General features: G+C 36.9%; 1 protein-coding gene across 1 annotated transcript; it reads left to right on the top strand.

Moving 5' to 3' along the window:
* The first annotated feature begins 1152 nt into the window (after positions 1–1152).
* On the top strand, positions 1153–8657 carry LOC144651972 (uncharacterized). The gene is made up of 5 exons (XM_078512055.1): positions 1153–1240; positions 5430–5444; positions 6586–6671; positions 7215–7437; positions 8496–8657. The coding sequence occupies exons 3-5, from the start codon at positions 6605–6607 to the stop codon at positions 8548–8550; spliced, it is 345 nt and encodes a 114-aa protein (XP_078368181.1). The 5' UTR covers positions 1153–1240; positions 5430–5444; positions 6586–6604; the 3' UTR covers positions 8551–8657.
* The last annotated feature ends 12317 nt before the right edge of the window (positions 8658–20974 follow it).

The raw sequence follows: 20974 nt of genomic DNA, 5'->3' as shown, positions 1-20974 counted from the left end.
ATAGTGCCTCTTTCCTACATTTCTTTCTCGGGATGCCTCGTTTATTTTTCTGCCGGCGTATTTACTATATCAGTAGCCAGTATCCAAACAACACGTGAATCGGATGAACTGACTTGTTTCGCGCCGGGCCGGGGAGAGTCCTTTATTCAAGCTATATAAGTATGTGCGGCGCTTTAAGGGTACGTTTCCGAGCCTCCTGAAATGCGGTATAGATTTTGACCACCGTGGTCTGAAATGTAGGGAATTTTCAAAAAGAACCAAAAAAAATTATTTCGTGGTTGTTATTATTAAACTTTACTACGAATAAGTACGATCTAATAACGTCGGCAAAAGGCTCTGTCTTAGCGGTTTACGCAAACCGACGCAGTTCCTGAGAAGGGTCTGGTATAAAATGGGATATCGAGATTTGCGTCAGGCCTGAAATAAGGTACAAGGAAAATCGCGTATTTTGGTGTGAAATAGAGTGGGACTTTTAGAAAGCGCACACCCTTGCGTAAGTTTACGAAGGTCCTGCGGACTCGCCGGTTAGCGAAGCATGCTTTGTTCTTGCTTTTCATATCGCGCAATTAAGAATATTTTACCCGGGATTTTAGTGGCAAGTAAGATTTGCATAGTCGAGTAATGATAGACCCTTCCACGGTTTTTTCAACTTTAGACGTGGACCAGTTGGCGAAAACTCATCGACACTGCTGGAAAGAACGCGTTGGATTCAGCAAATTTGCCAAGTTTTAGAGTGATTTCAGTGCCGGAAAGATATAAAGATATAGGTCCGCAAGGTTGCAAAATTTTACAGACGCTTGCATTGGTGGGGAGGGGGGGGGGGGGGGGGGCAAGATTGTACTCCCCACCACACAAACGGCTATAAAATTTTGTGACTTTGGGGAGCTATACAGTACTTGTTTTGACATAAATGTCAAATGTGGCAAGATTGGTCACTGTAAGGTGCCCTTTTCAAGACTGTCAATGGATTTTCGCTAATTAGTCGGTGCCAAAAGTGGAGAAAAAAACCGTGGAAGGGTCTATTATTGTAATGCGCGCAAACTTTGTGACTCAACGGATTAAAAACAAATAATTATGCGGAAACAATTGGCGGGACTTGATATCACGCAAGAGTGGTTGTATAAATTATAAGGACACAATAAAAGGACCAGAGAAACTTAGATCAAATTTATTTTGCATCAAGCAGGCTCTGCTATACAGTGAAGACATACATTGTTGAGGGTCTCGAACAACTCCAAACGTAAGTTCAAGATTTACGATTTATTTTGTAATGTTAAAATATCGGCTATGTTTCTAATATATTTCCGAACTACTTGATTCTATTATTTCGCTCTTCCTGGTAAATTTGCGAAACCCATTTGAGTCATTTGTGCTTAATTGTGCCACCCACTGAGAAGCTCACTTGAAATCACACTGCTGGATTTCACGTTTTATTAGTTATAAATATTTCTTGGAATCGCGTTCCCTGATAAATTTCTCTCAGCAGTAACTCTTCGATTACGAGTGAGATCAAAATAATTTTTCTCCTTGAACAATTTCAGTACAACTTTAAGTAAATGGGTGATGAGAATTTGAAAAAAATCAACCATTACAGAAATTACATATTTTGAATTGTCAACTAAATCACTCATTTATTGCTAAGACTCTAAACATATGGCTTATGATGGCACATTTTTGTCCGGCAGAAAAAGGTATTATTCCGTTAGACACCTTTGCCCGTTGTTTTGGCGGCAGACAACCGAGTGTGATTACCGTAATGATTCGATTTAGCACCCGGGCGCTTATTTATTTTAAAATATTTTTTTTATAAACCCCCTTAAAAACCCCATTTTTCCCACCCAAATTCCTCTTTAGGTTAGAGGTCTTTATTTACTTTTGGCAACTCAAGGAAGGGTGCTTATTCGAGAGAGGGCGCTTATTTAATTTTTTGAGAAACAACCAAAATAGATGAACCACGTTTGATACGTACTCTGAAGGCGCTGTAATAATATTGGTCTTATTAGAATATGGGCGCTTATAAGAATGGGGGCGCTTATTGCAATTGGAAGGAGGGCGCTAAATCGAATCATTACGGTACATAAATTTGAGTCAGTGATTTTGGTTCTTCTAAGTAGCTTGACGTCAAGAATTTTTAATTAGTATTCATTGAATCCAAAATTTTGTAATAGATTTGCCATGTGTTTATTTGTGGGGCTCGATATTAACCTGCATTCATCTCGTTATCGCCAAAGAGGGTCTGTAATTTTTGGCGCGTGAAATACGTATCCTCGGCTCAGTGAGTAGAGTCACCGCGCGATATGAATTTCAAATGCAAATCTAACACCAAAATTTTGCGCGCGCGTAAATTTTCGCATAATCTATTTATAACATTGCAATTGACATGCTCATTACATGGATTAATAGATTTCTCTCGTAGTGAACCGTGACAAAACACACAAAATCAATTGATTTTCTTGGCATCTTGTTATCTTCTTGTGACGTTTTCAGAAGACAAAGTCCTTTTTTCAGTTAAGTGTTTTGGTTACCGTATTCGAAGTATTTTTTCTTAGCGCATATTTGCTTTAGATTCACTTTATTCAAATTGTGCGGTCATTTTTTTTAACTAATTGGGCGCTTTTCTTTTGTGTAGAAAACCAGTGAGAATTTTCCGGCAAATGGAAAGATACAATTTTTTAACGAGCACAATGGTACAATAGGAGTGTGTACCGTTAAATACTTTCCAGTGGAAAGGACCGTTCCATTGAATTCCTAAGTATTGCTTTGCGCATCCCGTACGGCGCATATTAAATCTTACGCGTGATTAGGGCGCGTACATTAAGAAAATGGCGGGTTTTTCTATACGGCTTTGCTCGCAAGCGAGATGAATCGTCGTTTTCTGGTAAACAAGTACCGGGACCTATCATTTTTTTATTTTTTTTTCTGAGTCTAGCCATCACCTTCTTTCTATAAAATGAATATGAACAAATTTCTATTGTAGAAAAATAAATAATTAACTGAATGTGGACTTAGCCAGTACTCGCGATAGTACACATCTCCAGAAATCGCGGACCTCCGAGTCCGCGAATAGTATGTCCTGCGGTACATTGACAGTAGAAGCGAACGCAAGAATTACAAAGAAAATGTATGGAGAATGAAATGTTTTATTAAATATTTCTTGACAAATTAACAAATGTAAAAATGTGAAAGCGGAACACAATAGATTGATGTATTAAGAACCACATTGTACAAGAATTGAAGTGCAGACTTCGAATTTCATTTGTATTCATGAACGTTTTCTTCGAACAGTTTTTGAGACCAAAATTATAAGGCGTAGAGGAGAAATGTATGGCGAAAACCGAAAACTTAAAGTTTATTAACGGGGATTATCGGCAAACTGAATGTGATCGAAAAAATGTGAAAGCAGATTTGATAAAACTATACATGAATCTAACTCACCAAATGATTTACATCTCCTTCCGATTAGATTTCATTTGTATCTTTGCCGTAAGAAAACCACAAAAAATCGCATACTGTAAACACACGGCGGCAGTTCACATTGAAAACCCAAAATCCGCTGTCTTTGAGCTACAATATTTCAGCCGTCTTTGCTCCAATTTTGCCGCAAAAGCCATCGTTTGAAAGATCTTTTGCTCCCTTTTTATTATCAGGCAATATTTATGACCAGTGGTTTTCCTACTTCACAAAATATTACTCTGTGTAGGCTGCATTTTTGTGTGCAATCGTAGATGTATATGAGCCCAAAGTCAGGCTTTCGAATCAGCGGCTATTACCAAGTTTCGCGAGCGGTTAATGTAAGATGCATCAAAATTCGCCGACTTCAATGTCCGCGATTTCTAGCGATGATTGCTATAGGGTATATTCAAGGAATTCCTGCTCCTAAACGAATACCGGGACCCCTCTTTTTATTTCAAAAAATAAAGTTCTCTTAGGATAAACAACCAGTAGACAAAGTTTGAGCGTAAATCTATTGTCAGTTCTATATATTACGATGGAATGACCTTAATTTTCCACCAGAACAACCGCGCATTTCATCAAGGAGCGGGATAATAGTGCGAAAAAGCAAAACAATAATATTCCAAGAATTAATCCGGTAAGAAACGAGAAAAACGAAATACCTCTGAGGGTACCCCATTTTTTTCCAAACATTTTCCAGTGGCAAGGTCCGTCCCGTTTGATTGTTCACCGATTTCTCCAAACAAATGGAATGCGCTCAAGGTCAATCAAGGGGAAAAATTGCTAGCCCTTATACTTCTTTAGCACAAATGCGGTTCTTTTGTCAACAATAGCTCGGCAATCAGTCTCTCGTTTGGGGCTATTTATCAAGGCCAAAAAACGAAAACAATCATACCGAGAACAATAATGCCATTTAGTTCGCCATGTCTCGTCATTAATTAATCGCTTACCCTATACACGCAACCAGTAATACGACGCAAATAAATACGTCGTCTCGCTTTCCGCTATACGCGTTCCTGCAATTAAATATGCCCTTAGAAAACTGCGCTTAGTACTTCTGGAAAGTAAAACGTACATATGCAATAACCGACACACACATTAACATACGAGAGACTTAAGATTAAATTAAGATCTTTTTTCTCGCTATAACAATGTGTGCAAATTGTAAATAAAAAAGGCGTTTTTAATAGAACGTTTCGTAATCGAGTTATTATTAAAAAAAACAAATACTTATTAAACGTAGCGTAATTTTTGTGCTTAAAAAGAACCTTTAAACTGAGCTCAACAAAGAAAGCTAATTAGGAAATAATCACTGTTCAGCAAAAACGAATTGCGTTCTTAATTACATCTTACTTAAGGAAAACCGTTTAATCTCAACCTTAAGTATGACCTTGTCGCGAATATTTGCCTAGAATTAAGTAATACCTTGTGCCATGAGTTGATATTGGTTTTTTTTATTCAACATCACAAGATTAGCAAAGTATTCTATTGAATGACTCGTTATTCTCAAATAATGGTCTTAGAAAGTGGTTGAATAAATTACTGGGACACAATAAAAGGATAAGAGCATCTAAGAACAAATTAAGATCGGATCAAGCAAGCCTTGTAACGCAGTGAAGACGTACGTTGCAGAAGATCTTGACCATCAACTCCAAACGTAAGTTAAAGACTAGCGATTCATTTGCCTCAAGATCTGTAAATAGTTGATAATGGCTGTGTTATCCAGCATATATCTAAATACTTGATTCTATCTCTCTCTTCGGGATAACTTTTACGAATTTAAACAAGTCTGGTCGTTTGTACTTAATTGTGCCACCCACTGAGAAATTCACTTAAAATTGCACTACTGGGAGTTTTTTTTTTTTTGCTTGTTTTATTTGCCTTAAATCTTTTTTTGCACTGTGTTCGTCTGATACATTTTCTCTCAGCAATAACCCTTAGTGAACAAAGTTATTTTTTTTCTTGTTCAATTTCAGTACATCTTCAACTAGATGAGTGATGAGAATGTTTAAAAAAATAAAACCGATGCAAAAACTACGTCATGATTTGTGATTTGGCAACTGAATGATTTGTTTCTTGCCAGTTGTTAAATATGTCACTGCTAATATATATAGTGAAAAAATGGTTCACGAAAACAGGTCTTTATCCGGCAGAAAAAGGTTTTATTTCGTAGACATCTTTGTCCGTTGTTTTGCGCTGTTTCGCCAGCGAAAGCGAACTACTACAAATTAGTAAGTGATTTTGATTCTTCTAAGTTGCTTGGCACCAAGAATTTTGCAATTGGGATTTATTGAATGTAACTCTGCAAGAGATTGGCCTTCTTTTTTTGTTTGTGGAGCTCGATATTAATTGGGTTATCGCCAGTGGGTATGTAATTTTTGGCGCGTGAATCACGTGCACGCGGCTTAATTACGGTCAAATTTAATTCCTGTGCCTTAATTTTCAAATCAATTTATGGTATTTTACATTGATTGCTTATTTTATGTACGTTGGTTTGTTGGTGCGTAATTATTTTAATAGGTTTCCCTCGCAGTGAACTGAGACAAAGAACGCAATATGATAATCTTGATCCTGCTTGTTTTTTAGAAACAAAGACCTTTGTTCAGTCCATTTTTTTCCGAAGGACTAATGTCGTTTCTCATTTATTCGTTAACGGCGCTTAAGAAAACACTGAATCGCTTTTCTGTGTCGTTATATAGCCTTTACTTATTTTCCAGTTCTCTAAGCCGCCCTTGATCTCCTGTTATGTAATATAAGAAATAAAACCTCTTGTTCTTCTGAGGGAGCCAGGACAAAGTTGAAACAGGGAATTGATTATTAATACAGGTGTCTCGACACTTTTATGCACGTTGTACCACAATTGTATGCTTAAATTTAATTCTTTCTTTTAAAATCGATCGGAGCTATATGAGTAAAAACTTAAAACGAGGGGTATAATTTTAGTTAAATATACTGAATCAGTACTTTTTTTTATAAGCATCAGGTGTTAATGTTTTTACATGCTTTTTACAGTGTTTTACTTCAAATATTTACATGTTGTTTACAGTTTTTGAGAAGAACATGCAAAGGGTAAAAACCATGTAAATCATCATTTACAGTGTCTTTTAAAAATGTTACTTTTTTTACTTTTAATAGAAACCTTTGGAAAATAATGGCGTCCTCTCTTAAACTCCTAATTTGCATCTCTATGGTTGCGTTGCTGATTATCAAGACTGAAGGTGGGTGCTGACTAGCTACAGAAGTCAGAAGAAACCTTTACATAGCATTAGGATATGGTATTGATTTTTTACGCGTTCCAGATCTCGTTCAAAACTCAGCATGAGTTTTTCTTGTATTTGTAGCAGTTACTCAATTTGACCACTCTTGCTTTCAGTCGACGTTGTTTGAATTTCTGTTAAATGTTACTCGATTTAAGTTATTAGCATGCACTAAGAAGCGCAAATGGACTCATCTTTTAATTTGGCCAAAACAAGTATGCTGAAGGACCCGTTGTAAAAAAAAACAAAACAAAAAAAAAAAAAAAAAAAAAAACAACAACAACAACAACAACAAAACGCTATTTATAAAAGAGTGACCAGTAATTCTTCTTATAAGATCAGTTCACTATCAGTCACACAGATCTTGAGAATTGAGTAAATCACTGATTAGCAATGCAAAAAAAGATTAATTTGATTTTTAAGCAAATTCTTCCCACTGATGCTATGGGAAATTTAAGAAGACTACTAATAAGGAGATTTTGTGTGTTGATATTGTTTGAACAGGGCAGGGTGCCGAGGGAGATGCTTGCGGAATTGCTGGCTTACAGCTTGGAACATGCGCTTCCCAAATAAGCTGCCTTGATGCCCAGTTGAACTGCGCGAACGGACTGCGGTGCTGCCGAGGAAATGCAGTGGACATTAAAGCCAAAAACGAAGACAATAAAAACAAGAACAAGGGCAAAAATCGAAACAAAAAGAAAGGCCGCAAAAACAAACAATTATACAGGTAGTTGTTAAAAACTAGCAATGGTATATTGCAATTCCTGAGTTTTGATTGGTTAACAGGGAATGGTATTTAATTAGCTCTTATACCATGGGCCACAAATATGGTAGCCGATACGCGTTAACGAGAGCATCCGGAAAACTCAAATACTGCAATTCTTCGGGTGTTTTTAATAAAACGGACAATTATTCCACTCGCGCTTGTTAGATATAAGATAGTTATAGCCAATTAACTCATATCCAATGCGCGCACGTAGAATAATTGTTAAATAAAACATTCGTGTCATATAATATCTTAATTCCTTCTGATAACATGTCACTGAAGAATGGTTTGAAACGAAGAGTAAATTCCAGACAATTGTTCGAAAAGGATTTAATCGATCGCGCACTGCATTGTACCGTCAATTCTTGTAGAGTTTGTATACATGTGGCGATAACAATCCAGTAAATTGCTTAGAGATGTCCTTTGCTTCTACAAAGGAACAAGATATATGTAGAATGGTTGAGATTGTATAAACTGAATTGGAAAGGATTGCAAACTAACTGAGCAATGAATTGTCTTTCTGATGGAGTTGGGCTCCATGAAAAAATGGTCATTTTTTTAAAATCTACCTCGTTTGTATTTATCCTGTTCCGTTTTGCTTCACTATTATTTCTTTGGTGTGTTTTTTTAACCTCAGAAAAGTATTAATTTGGGGTTAATTTCCTTCAATTGCAAAATAGTTTCTACATGTACATCAGAAAACTGTTTTGAAAATTTCTTCAAAAATCTCCTTTAAAACTAAAAACAATGCAAGAGAGCTGCCTCGCCCACAGGCGCGTCGGCCGGACGGTTAAGGCGGTAAGGCGGGAAAACAGGGAGTGCGGGGGTTGATGTTTTCCCGTTTGCATCAGGCCCTCAACGCCAAGCGAACCGTGCACGTCAGTCCCACAACACCAAGCGAACCGTGCACGACCAAGGAGAAGGACGCCTGGGGACAAGAGAGGATGTCGCGTACATCACTACCTTAATTTTGGATCACTATGCATTTTGTTCATCAATATGCTTATTTTTATTTGCAGTGACAAGATTCCAATCGCAGCAGCAGATTATTCCATCTTTGAAGATGAATCATGAACTCTTTTGGAAGACCATTACATAGTTGTCACTTTGTAGATGATACAGTTACTTTAATAACAGATTGAGTTGTAAAATGAGTCTGATTAAATCATGTTGAAACTTCACCATGCGAGAGTTGAAATTTGTGTTCACCCAGGTTTACTTTTTAATATTTCTATCGTGTTTTTGCTAGCAGTATTTGCTTGAATTTAGTCCACTCTTTTTCCTAAGCTTTTCGCATTTAATAGGTTCTCAAAAAAGAAGGGTCTGAATGGGGGTATCTTAATAACACTAAACACATAATGTTTTGGCTTTAATTTACAACACGAAACAGTTTTAAAAGCTTTGACCGGTATTTTAACACTAACGGTAAAAACATGGCCCGCAGTCGCATTTGAATGATTATCTTTGTAAGAAGATATTTTGGCGAGGAAAATAAAGAAATTTTCAGTTTGTAAAACAGAACCGGAAAAGCATTCGAAAACGAACTTGTACTCTTGACACGCAGTTACATTTTATCCACCTTTCCTTTTAGAATTTAGGTAGAAACAGTTTGACTAGTTCTATCCTTCTTGACAGACCTTACGGCAAAAAGTAAGAAATTCCACGTTTAAGTCTAGTGGCCATCTATCGTTTCTAAAGCATGAAGCGATTAGATGGGATGCTAGTCCATTGCGAGTTTACTCCTAGCCTTTTTACTTCGTCAACACAGTACCCATTTATACACCTTGGTGCAGATGCACGGTGAAAAGTAAAATGTGTTTCCCAAAAAACAACAACAATAGGACCCCGCAGCAGGGCTCAAACCGGACCACCCGATCTGGAGTCCAGCACGCCAACTGGTATGCCACCCAGCGCCTCCCACTTAGCGACCTATCGATCTAATCGTTTTTGAACGAGATTGATAGGCAAGCGCTGCACCATGGTAGGCTCACCATGTTAACTCTTCGCGAGCCAGTCAATTTCGCGCCAAATCGATGCGGTTTACACGACCGCACTTTTGATGCGGTTACGCCTTTTGTTTACACCGCGCCGATCGAGACCGCTATTTAAACCGGGTCGTTTTGAAAACGCCATCAAAAGTGGAGCGTTTTCAAAACGACCCGGTTTAAATAGCGGTCTCGATCGCTCAGAGGATTCTTCGCCTCCAGAAACGCGCTGCGCGCGTTATCCTTGACGCCGACACACGAGCGAACAGCGTTGCACTTTTCAAGATTTTAAATTGGCTTCCGGTTCATCTCGAGGTTAAAATAAACATCTTAACACAAGTGTACAAACGTATTAATGGCCAAAGCCCATCCTATATGAACGAACTTTTAGTGCCAAACTCTGAAATAAATGAAAGAAATAGTCGATATGGCTCTGTCAACTTGGCCTGCCCCCGTTTCAAACGAAAAACCGAAGGAGGGCGATCATTTAGCGTGAGAGCAACTAGACTTTGGAACACTCTTCCCAATTTCTTAAAGAAAAGTGAGAGTCTACATTGTTTTAAAAATGGCCTAATTGATTTTTACGCATCTAGCCTTAAGGACATTCATCATTTTACAGTTTTTTAATTCTTAATCCCTATTTTTAGAAATTTCTGTATTTTAATTCAAATTTTAAATTGTATATATTATGTAGTTGTAATTTGTAATCCGAGGGCCGCTTGTTTGTCAGTAGTTTTTACTGTTTGCCGTTACCCTCTTTTAATAATAAAGTTGATTGAAGTTGATTGATCGGCGCGGTGTAAACTAAACCGCATCAAAAGTGATGCGGTAACAAATGTAACTGGGTCCGTGTAAACAGTGCGCCATTCGCTTTCACGTCGTAGGTCTTAAGCTTAAAATTCCTTAAATAATTATCCGTTTTTGTGACAATTATTTTATAAACACGTTCATCTGCATCTGCTTTTGATATCAGAGTTAGCATATAGAGGATAATACATGATTGCGCGGAGATATGAAATTTATCTTCGAGTGTTTAAATCGATAGCGAGATATCGGTTTTGAACACGAGAAGATAAATTTCATATCTCAAAGCAACTATGTATTATTCTGTTTATTATATAAACTTACTAATTGCAATGTTTTTCACGAATTTTCGAAGATTTCCGAAGATTTTTTTAAAAAATGTTGTTCGAAGGTCGTACGAAAGTTTCCAAACTTTTTTTCCGAATTTTTTGAAAATTTCCGAAGATTTCTGAAGATTGCCGAGGAAGATCCGAAGATGTTTCGACTTAATATTGATTAACTTTTGCTCGTTGAGCATTGAAACATGGCAAATTCTGTGAGCTGATTGGTCAAAAATGATATCACACGTGGGGATATTATTTTTATTTATGTGTGATACCATTTTTATAGATTTGCTACCATTCACTATAGCACTGCAGTTTATATATTTTAAAAACCCAAAATTTTTTTTTTTTATTTTATAAAAAATTATTTTTTGCTTTTTTTTTTTTTTTCCCCCCCCCTTTTTACAAAAAAAAAACGCGAAAAATTTATAATCCCGAAAACCCGCTTGTACCGTATAATAAATAATAAACAGATTTATGTTTTTTTATGTCTGGAATAATGTGAAAAGCTTTGCAGGATTAAAAGCTAAGATTTTACGGAATTGTTATGACGACAGATGAAAACCACAATTTGAACACTTTTGTCTTGTTTAATGTTGGATGGTTCAGTGATTATGTCAGTCAAGTGATAACACCTATATACTAAAAAATATATATATATGAGTTCTAGTACACTTTGACAAAGTAACTCGATCCAGATTAACTTGAAAACGTCAACTCTGCCTCGACACTAGATGAATTGAATGCCACAAGAGATTGCAAAATCAAGGATTTCAAAATTCCCCTCAGGCAACAAACGAGACTTGGTAGTTTACTGACGCCAATAAATTGTAGAGCATGCGCAAACAATGGCCGTTTGACGTCAGTTCGTGTTTGAAAAGCCCCACTTCGGCTGCCTACACTAGACCACCTAGATGGTGTTTTTTAAAAAATTTCCTTTCTAGAGATCGTATTTAAAAGTTCCGTTTTAGGGAGGTAGAGAGTATATTGTTTCAGTGCGGACGATAAGCCATTCAAACGCTAGAATAGAACATGCGTTTACAAATTTATTCCGGAATTAGTGTGGGCGGGGCCTCAATCTTTGTAAATCATGTTTGCACCAACAAAAAGGACATTTGTTTCCATTGGAAAAATTAACGCAGACCTTCAGCAATTGCCGTGTTATTGAAATACATGTATTCAGTAAGTATTCCTGTCGACATTCAAGCATTTCGCCGAAGTTCAGAAAAACACTTGAGTTTACTCACGCGGTACATGTAACCGCAACAAAAGGCAAACATTTGCATACGTTGTAAACATTACTCAGCAGAAACTTAATTGCTGCTATATCGATCTCAAAGATCGCTTTTGCTGCAAAGTGAAACTGTGAAATGAAAATGCATTGTTCTCTGCAGTTACTCTTCGCTCTCTTTCTAGCATCGCTATGGCAAGTATCAGAGGCTGCAGCCATCAAGGAGAAGATTCTTTTATCCACGTCGTATCTCAACAGTACGACGGCTGCCGAGTCCAGTGAACAGGAATTTAATTGTGGCTGGTATTGCGAACGTGTGGTATCAATATCGGATCTAAGAGATAGCATACTAAGTCTGGCTTCTATCAAAGGAAATATACTTATTCGTGTTCGGTTTTCTTATGAGAAGAGAGTGGACCGTTTGTGCCAAAATGAGTCACAAGAGCTGAGCAGATTTGGCGACACATACTGGAAAATCTGGGTGGCAAAAAACAATGTCCCCAGTCAGTATGCTAGTAACGCTTTGCACACATTCTCACCATTTCTAGGTACGCACCGTTTTCAGAGCTGGAATTTAAAGCTGAATGTACCTTGCGTCGAGTAATTGGCAGTACCGTCAGTCACGTCTTAGGAAACGTTATCCGCGTGATTATTCCGAAAAGACGATTCGTTCGACTGTGGCCTCGCTGGGCAATCTTTGCAATACGAATAAAGACGAAAGAAATATACAAAGATGCATTATGGTCAGTCAATATGCCGGGGATCCTTCTGAATGGGCAGAGGCCATCATTTTCCTGCTTCCCTATTTATCTTCACTCTTTATAGCCCAGTCATTATTTGTCTCTTCTCCGCTTCAGAAGTCACACGTCAAGGAGTTCGTCAAATAACTGTAGAAGGCCCCAGTCTTTTGGGTTTTCGAAGGCTAATAGGAAACAGTTTCTTCTCCACGGAAAGTACTTTTTGGCACAGGACAAGGAAGTTCATTATGCGTGTTATTCTGCTGCCCATGCTATTTTTGGTCCCTGCATTGTATGTTGAATATCTTCTCTTCCAGAATGCGCTGACTCAGCAAACAAGTGTAAAAGAAACAACGGTGTTACTTCGGCCATTCATGATGTTTTTTTATGGCTGCTATTTTATTCAAACTTTCATCTTCCATTTTGTTATTCAAATATCTGTTCATACACATTTCTGTGTCACCAACAAGAAATCAATCATCTGTACACAACGGGAACTTCCAGAACTTATGTTAAATAGTCTTCGCTATATTTTTGAGATCTTTATAGGGACGTGGACTATCGCCTGGATATTAATACTTAAAAACGTTAAATTTTGTATTCGAAAATGTCCATCTTTTGTTATCTCACATTTATTTTTTTATAAGTTTGTTCGGTTTATTATCCATTCATTGGCTATTATTTTATTGGGATTGGGATTTTGATTATTTTACTCACTGGTATCTTAACGGTGCTTATTTTATGGTTATTCGTGTCCAGCAGGGCCTTTATGCCTTTATGCAACTTCCAACGAGTTATGGAAGACTGTGAATATTAACTTTCTTCACCCTCGTTTACTGTTTGCTGTTCGCTTCGTTGTAGTGCTTCTCGACACCTGCATGTTCCCCTTTTCAATAATTGCAGTAGTAATTGTGTTGAAGTCTACAGCTGTTGGTATCATTATATTCCCTCACTTTGCCGTAGCATTTTTGCTTTTCCAGGAAAACCTTCCATCTGTCTTATGTTGTGTTCTAGTGACTTTGTACTTGTGGAGTGCCTATAGATCTTTCACTCAGAAATATAAGGATCTTGCGGTGAAACTACTTGAAAAACATGATTTCCTTGCTCGCAGAAATGCTGACACAGAATTAAACAAGCAATGGGTCTTCCCCGAAAAGGGCTGTACCTTAGAAAATATGAAACGAATTCCAAAAGAACTTTTCGACTTGGCATGTAAAGAAATATTGCCTGTTAGAGAAACCATCTACGAAACATTGCTTAAAGCCTTTTTAAGTGTGACATTTGTTTTCCTCATTAACTCAATAGCAATGCTGCTGTTTTCCTCTAATCTAACAATAACTGTTGTTATGTTTGTGGTTGCCTTGTTTCCTAAGATCTTCATGTACCTTTACAACAGACAGGAAGGCTTGATGTCTGTGGGTATTGATGAGAAAGTCGATCATATTGTACAAGAGTACATTGAAAAAAGGGTTTTACCTCACAGTAAACGGACTGGAAAAGGCCCGGTCTCATCCCAGCCACAGAAATATAAAAATGATGGTGTACCTGTAATACTGAAGATAATACTACCCGTTATCTCTTTGTTTTTATATTTATATTTCTATTTTACATTAGAGTGACTTACTAAACCCGTGAAATAGTTATTACACTTTTAGAGACTACTAGACACTAATTCCATTGTTTTCATTTGTTTAGTTTTGACTATTACGAACTAACAGTTAAATATTGTTCCACGGGTTAAATGAAATCACTCTATATCATTTCTACATATATTAAAAAAAACTGATATTTTTCAAGTTATATACAACAATTTCAGATTGGGATATATTAAACAAGCCTCCTTTAGTAACATTGCACCGACCATACTACAGAAAACTTAAGACAAAATTTTCCAATAATGTTGACATTAATAGAACACAAAGCCAAGTGTATTAGTTTCTCCTGAAAGCCGAGAACGCCTGGAGTATGGAGTGGAGTCTCAGTTTATTTAGGTTTAGGTTTTGTCAGGCTCAGCCTTTCGTTGCCAAAAAATTCCAATTTGAACGTGGAATTATGGTTTTGACCTGTCCTTGATAGCTGCGGCAAAATGATTTTGTAACTTATTCATCGTAACTAGTACCTGCTGTTTTTTCTCACTTGACTGGAAAACTGGAGCACTAGAAACTATTTTATAAGGAAAGTTAAGCGAAAGTGAAAATGATGTTTTCATAAATCACCTGATACTTAGTGGCAAAATTGTTTATCTATAAATGCTAATTGAACAATATGGAACCATCATGAATTTCATGAAGAGTTTTTGTAGCAAAGGTTCAAATAGTCTAGACAAAACATATGGCCTAGATAACTAGATGACATTACACATTACAAAAGTTCTCGTTTAAACGTGTTCTCAAATTTTTATCGTTGTTTCTTAAACCCCTTTTATTTTCCACGTTTTATTTTGCCCTTTTTTGTATATAGTATTGTAACTTTGTAAGTACAATTATATGTGTAAATGCATGTCAGCATGTATTTTCGTATTTATTCTAATAGTGAGTTAGCAATTTGTTCCACTTGTAAAAGGTAGCAATAGAAACCCTTAAAAATATCAAGCAAAATTAAAATTAAGGATAACCAGTACTTAATAAATGGTTAATTGTGTTTGCTTTTAGTTGGGCTCCCTCTTCAATGCAAATTTTTTTGCACATTATTATGGAATTTGAGTTTTGATCCAAATGGCAGTTGATTTGTTTCCACAGTGTACAAAATTAACAATTAAACATTGGACCCCTTTCAGACAAATTTTTAAGTAAGCCCTTCCAATTAGCATACTTTTTCATCAACAGAATTCCTTGTTCCTTGGATTAAAATAGTGGGTAACTGTATCGACAGTTTATTTTCAGAACTTTGACCACCCAATTGCATTGAGAAATTGCAGTTTGGTCTGTAGTGGCACTTAGATAAATTCAGAATATCACTTCCTGGAAGAAACTTTAAGTGGCCAAAAAAAAATAAAAGCTCTTGGTGTTTGGCTTTCATACGCGAAAAAACCGCGGCTTTGAACTACAAGAAAAATTAGAAAAGTAAACTGTCTTAAGCTGCTGGAAATATCAGACTCACATTAATGGCAAAATAGTCCTGAAGAGTCTTTTGCCTTTAATCTTTCCTACTTATATCGGCCCCTCGATATTTAGGGTTTTTTGGCGGCAATTAAAAAAAATAAATTTCGATTATTAGTAAATTATCAACTATCACTATATTAAAAATGTGGCTCAATATTCTTATCCTATTGAATACAAAAAATTAGTCTTAAAATTTTCCTCTCGTCTATCTCATATCCCCTTATCTCTACACTCCTCTGCACAATTTTTTAAAAGCTTAAAGCTGCCATCAATTAGCAGAAAAAAGGAACTTGCCAATCTTCTGCAAAAAAAATCTCTTCTTCCTCCAAACCTCCTTGAACTCCTTAACGAACTGCTAAATATCTAAATATTTCAGAACACTACAAGAAATCTCTTCGCCTTAGGATGAGCTCTCAAATTCCTGCCAGACACTTTTTTGAAAGATCCTAAAATAGATTTTCAAAACAGATACAAACAAAAAAAGTGGGATGCTGGGCCTTTTAAGAAGAAAAAAATAAATGAATAAAAACTAATCTCTTTATCTTCACCCTCCCTAGTCGTCACAATATATTAGCTCTGTCCTCTGAGGTTTCCTTCACGCCCTCACCCCTCTCATATGAAGAAACAGTTAAAATTTTTTGAAATGTCGGTAAGATAAAAATGGCGCAATTTGATTTAGTTTTTATAAGTTACCATTTTTATTTTCATTATCTTTAATACAAAAGTAGTTGTAGTTTTGCAATGTATTAAGAGATAAATTGTATTGCGCTGTTATAAGTATAAATATTAATTTTAAGAAATTGAGTATTGTATTGTAAGTAGTGTGTTGTAAAAATTTAATTGTCATGTAGGTAGTGTAAGCAGTGTATTGTACTGTAAGTAGAGTAAGCTTTGTATAGTAAGTAATGCGTAAAGCCTTGTATAGTAAGTAATTAGTAGCGAACATGTCACCTTGTAAGAACGTTCTGTGTGTGTTTTGCAATAAAAAAAAAAAAAATAGATAAATTCAGACATCTCAGGTAAAGAGCCCTCTTTCCAAAAACAGGGGGGAGGGGAGGTGGAACGGCTGAACCCATGATTCTTTGCTTAAAGCGAAAAAATAATTGTTTAGTAATTGCCACCAGTGAAGAAGAACATTCCTTGACTTTTGCCCTGACACGACCAGAAAAGAACTAGTTTTTGCTTGCAATAATTACACTTTGTAGGCAAATTTGAAGTCAATGGTTTAACCCTTAAGCCCCAAGGCGACTGGTCTATTTTCCTCAATCAATAAATATTAACCCGATCTCCATGTATGATACACCATTAATTTGAAAGGTACTGATCATTACAGTTCATAAAACACATCAAAAAATAAGAAAAAAAGTTGTAGCCTTGAAAGAAATGGCTTTAAAACATGAAAAAAAAAAGATTAAAACGTGTGTATCGCCGTATATATACAGTGTACCCCCTAAACTTTAGCTTATTGTGCAGCTCTCAGTGTAGTGGTTAATTTCAGTTATGTTGCATGTCACATACGTACCAGGAAAAAAAAGTTAAAAAAAAAAACGTATTCAAAACGCTCCACTTTTGACGGCGTTTTCAAAACGATCCGGTTTCAATAACGGTCTCGGTCGGCGCCGTGTAAACGAAAGGTGTAAATAACCGCATCGAAAGCGATGTGGTTACAAATAAAACCGCGTCCGTGTAAACAGTGCCTCATTCGCTTTCACTTCCATGATATTACATAAAATAATTATCCGTTTTTGTGACAATTTGAAACACATTCATCTGATTTCCGAGTTAGGATATAGATTTTATAATCTTTTTATGTCTAGATAATCAAATGTGCTTTGCAGGAATAAAAGCTAAGATTTTACGGAATTGTAATGACGACAGATGAAAACCACAATTTGAACATTTTTGTCTTGTTTAATGTTGGATGGTTCAGTGATCATGTCAGTCAAGTGATAACAGCAATTGACGAAAACAATATTTAGTCAGTGTTTATAAGTTGCAATTCTCTTTGAAAGAGTAAATCGATCCAGATTAATTCTAAAACGTTACCTCTGCCTCGACGCCGGCTAGATGAATGCCTCAAGAGTGTGCAAAATCAAGGAATTCGAAATTCCTTTCAGCCCGCAAACGAGACATAGTAGTTATTAAACAACGCCGAACAAATATAACAACGCCAATAATTGCTTATAAATGGAAGAGCATGCGCAAACAATGGCCGTTTGACGTCAGTGTTTTGAAAAGCCCCATTTCGGCTGCCCACACTACACTACCTATAACTGGTGTTTTCAAATTTCTCCTTTCTAGAGACTGTATTTGAAAGCTCCGTTTTGGGGTGGTGGAATTCACTGTTTCAGTTCGGTAATTGAAAGGCCAAACGCGCGAATCGGGAACATGCGTTTTCAAATTTATTCCAGGACAAGTGTGGACGGGCCGGGCCTCAATCTTTGTAAATCATGCTTGCACCAACAAAAAAGACATTAAGTTTCTGTCAGGAAAGTGACTTTCATCCTTCAGCAATTGCCGTGTTCTCGAAATACATGTATCTAGCAGTATTCCTGTCGACATTAAAAATTCCGCTTTCAGAAAAACACTTGACTTTAATCACGCGGTACATGTAACCGCAACAAAAGCCAAACATTTGCATACGTTGTAAACATTACTCAGCAGAAGCTGAATTGCTGTTCCATCTCAAAGACCACTTTTGCTGCGGAGTGATCCAGTAATGTTTTAAACTGTGGAATGAAAATGCGTTGCCCTTTGCAGTTACGCTTCGCTCTCTTCCTGGCGTCGCTATGGCAAGTATCAGAGGCTGCAGCCGTCAAGGAGAGAATTCTTTCGTCGTATCGCAACAGTACGACGGCTGCTGAGTCCAGTGAGCAGGCATTTAATTGTGGCTGGGATTGTGAAGACGTTTATCTTAGAAATACCATAAACTTGGCTTTTATCGAAGGAAAAATACTTATTAGTCTTCGGTTTTCTTATGAGAAGAGAGTGGACCGTTTGTGCTTAAATGAGTCACAAGAGCTGAGCAGATTTGGCGACACATACTGGAAAATCTGGCTAGCAAATAACAATGTCCCCAGTCAGTTTGCTAGTAACGCTTTGCACACATTTTCACCATTTCTAGGTCTGCACCGTTTTCAGAGCTGGAGGTGAAAGTTGAATGTACCTTGCGTCGAGTAAGCAGAACTCATGATCAGACACGTCTCAGTAAACGTTATCCGCGTGATTATTACGAAAAAGTGATTCGTTCGACTCTGAACTCGCTGGGCAATCTTTGCGATACGAAAACAGACAAAAATAATATACAAAGATGCATTATGGTCAGTGAATATGCCGGGGATCCTTCTGAATGGGCAGAGACCATCATTTTTGTGCTTGTATTTATTTTCACTCTCTACAGCCCGGCGATTATTTGTCTCTTCTCCGCTTCAGAAGTCACACGTCAAGGAGTTCGTCAAATAATTGTAGAAGGCCCCAGCCCTGTGGGTTTTCGAAGGCTGATAGGAAACTGTTTCTTCTCCACGGAAAACACTTTTTGGCACAGGACAAGGAAGTTCATTATGCGTGTTATTTTGCTGCCCATACTATTTTTGGTCCCTGCAATGTATGTTGAATACCTTCTGTTCCAGAATGCGCTGTCTCAGGAAACAAGTGTAAAAGAAACAACGATTTTACTTCGGCCATTCATGATGGTTTGTTGTGGCTGCTATTTTATTCAAGCTTTCATCTTCCATTTTATAATTCAAATATCTGATCATGCACAATTCTGTGTTACTAACAAGAAATCAATCACTTGTACACAACGGGAACTTCCAGAACGTATGTTAAATCATATGCGCTTTATTTGTAAGATCTTGATAAGGATGTGGACTATGTCCTGGTTATTTATGCTTAAAAACGTTAAATATTGTATTCGTACATGTCCATCTTTTGTTATTTCACTTTTATTTTTTTATAAGTTTGTTTGGTTTATTATCCAATTATTGGCTATCATTTTATTGGGATTGTTGATTATTTTACTCACAGGTTTATTAACGGTGCTTCTTTTAGGGTTATCATGTCCAGCAGGTCTTTTATGCTTTTATGCAACTACCAGCGAGTTATGGAAGATTGTGAATATTAACTTTCTTCACCATCGTTTACTGTTTGCTGTTCGCTTGGTTGTAGTCCTTCTCGACACCTGCATGTTCCCCTTTTCATTAATTGCAGTAGTATTAGTGTTGAGGTCTGCAGCTGTTGGTATCATTATATTCCCTCAATTTGCCGTAGCATTTTCGCTTTTCGAGGAAAACCTTCCATTTGTCTTATGTTGTGTTCTTGCGTCTTTTTACTTGTGGAGTGACTATAGATCTTTCACTCGGAAATATAAGGATCTTGCGGTGAAACTACTTGAAAAACATGATTCCCTTGCACACAGAAATCCTGACACAGAATTAAACATGCAATGGGTCTTCCCCGAGAAGGGCTGTGCCTTAGAAACGATGAAAAGAATTCCAAAAGAACTTTTCGATTTGGCATGTGAAGAAATAATGCCTGTAAGAGAAACCATCTGTGAAACATTGTTTAAAGCCTATTTATGCGTGACACTTGTTTTCCTTATTTACTTATTGAAACTGCCGTTTTCCTTTCGCCTACAAATAACTGCAATTAGTATATGCCTTTACTCTGAGAGGAAAACGCAGGAATACTTGAAGTCTGTGGTTATTAATGAGAAAGCCGATCATATTGTACAAAAGTACATTAAAAATAGGGTCCCACGTAACAGTAACCGGGCCGGAAAAGGCCCAGTCTCATCCGAGCTACAGAAATATAAAAATGATGATGTTATACTAACGATACTGTGCGAGACCTTCAAGTATTTTTATGTGTGTTACATTATTGGCTTTGTGTTTGGGATAAGGTTTTAGATATAAACAGCCTCGTTAATGTATCGATGAAAAATGGCATGTACAACAGCTTTGATCTTGTGTAGCATGACTAGCATTGCTCCGACCATGCTACAGAAAACTTAGGACAGAAAATTTTCCTATCATGTTGACATTAACAGAACACAAAGCCAAGTGTATTAGTTTCTCCTGAAAGCCGAAAACGCCTGGAGTATGTAATGGAGTCTGAGTTTATTTAGGTTTAGGTTTTGTCGGGCTCAGCCTTTCGTTGCCAAAAAAATGCAATTTGAACGTGTAATTATGGTTTATCTATAAATGCAAATTGCACAATATGATATTTGTATTAGATGAGTAGATGACATTACACATTACAAAAAAGGGGGACATTTTAAACCTGTCTTCTCGTTTAAACCAAATTTTTATCGTTGTTT

The sequence above is a fragment of the Oculina patagonica genome, chromosome 4, assembly GCF_052425735.1.
Source record: "Oculina patagonica isolate OP01 chromosome 4, crgOcupat, whole genome shotgun sequence".
NCBI lineage: Eukaryota > Metazoa > Cnidaria > Anthozoa > Scleractinia > Oculinidae > Oculina > Oculina patagonica.
Note: the sequence above shows the minus strand (reverse complement) of the source record. Positions and strands in the feature narration are given on the sequence as shown.

Coding starts and splice junctions, on each gene's coding strand:
- LOC144651972 (XM_078512055.1), top strand. CDS start 6,605: ATGGCGTCCTCTCTTAAACTCCTAATTTGCATCTCTATGGTTGCGTTG. Junction 6,672..7,214: donor GCTGATTATCAAGACTGAAG/GTGGGTGCTGAC, acceptor TTGTTTGAACAG/GGCAGGGTGCCGAGGGAGAT. Junction 7,438..8,495: donor AAAAACAAACAATTATACAG/GTAGTTGTTAAA, acceptor TTTTATTTGCAG/TGACAAGATTCCAATCGCAG.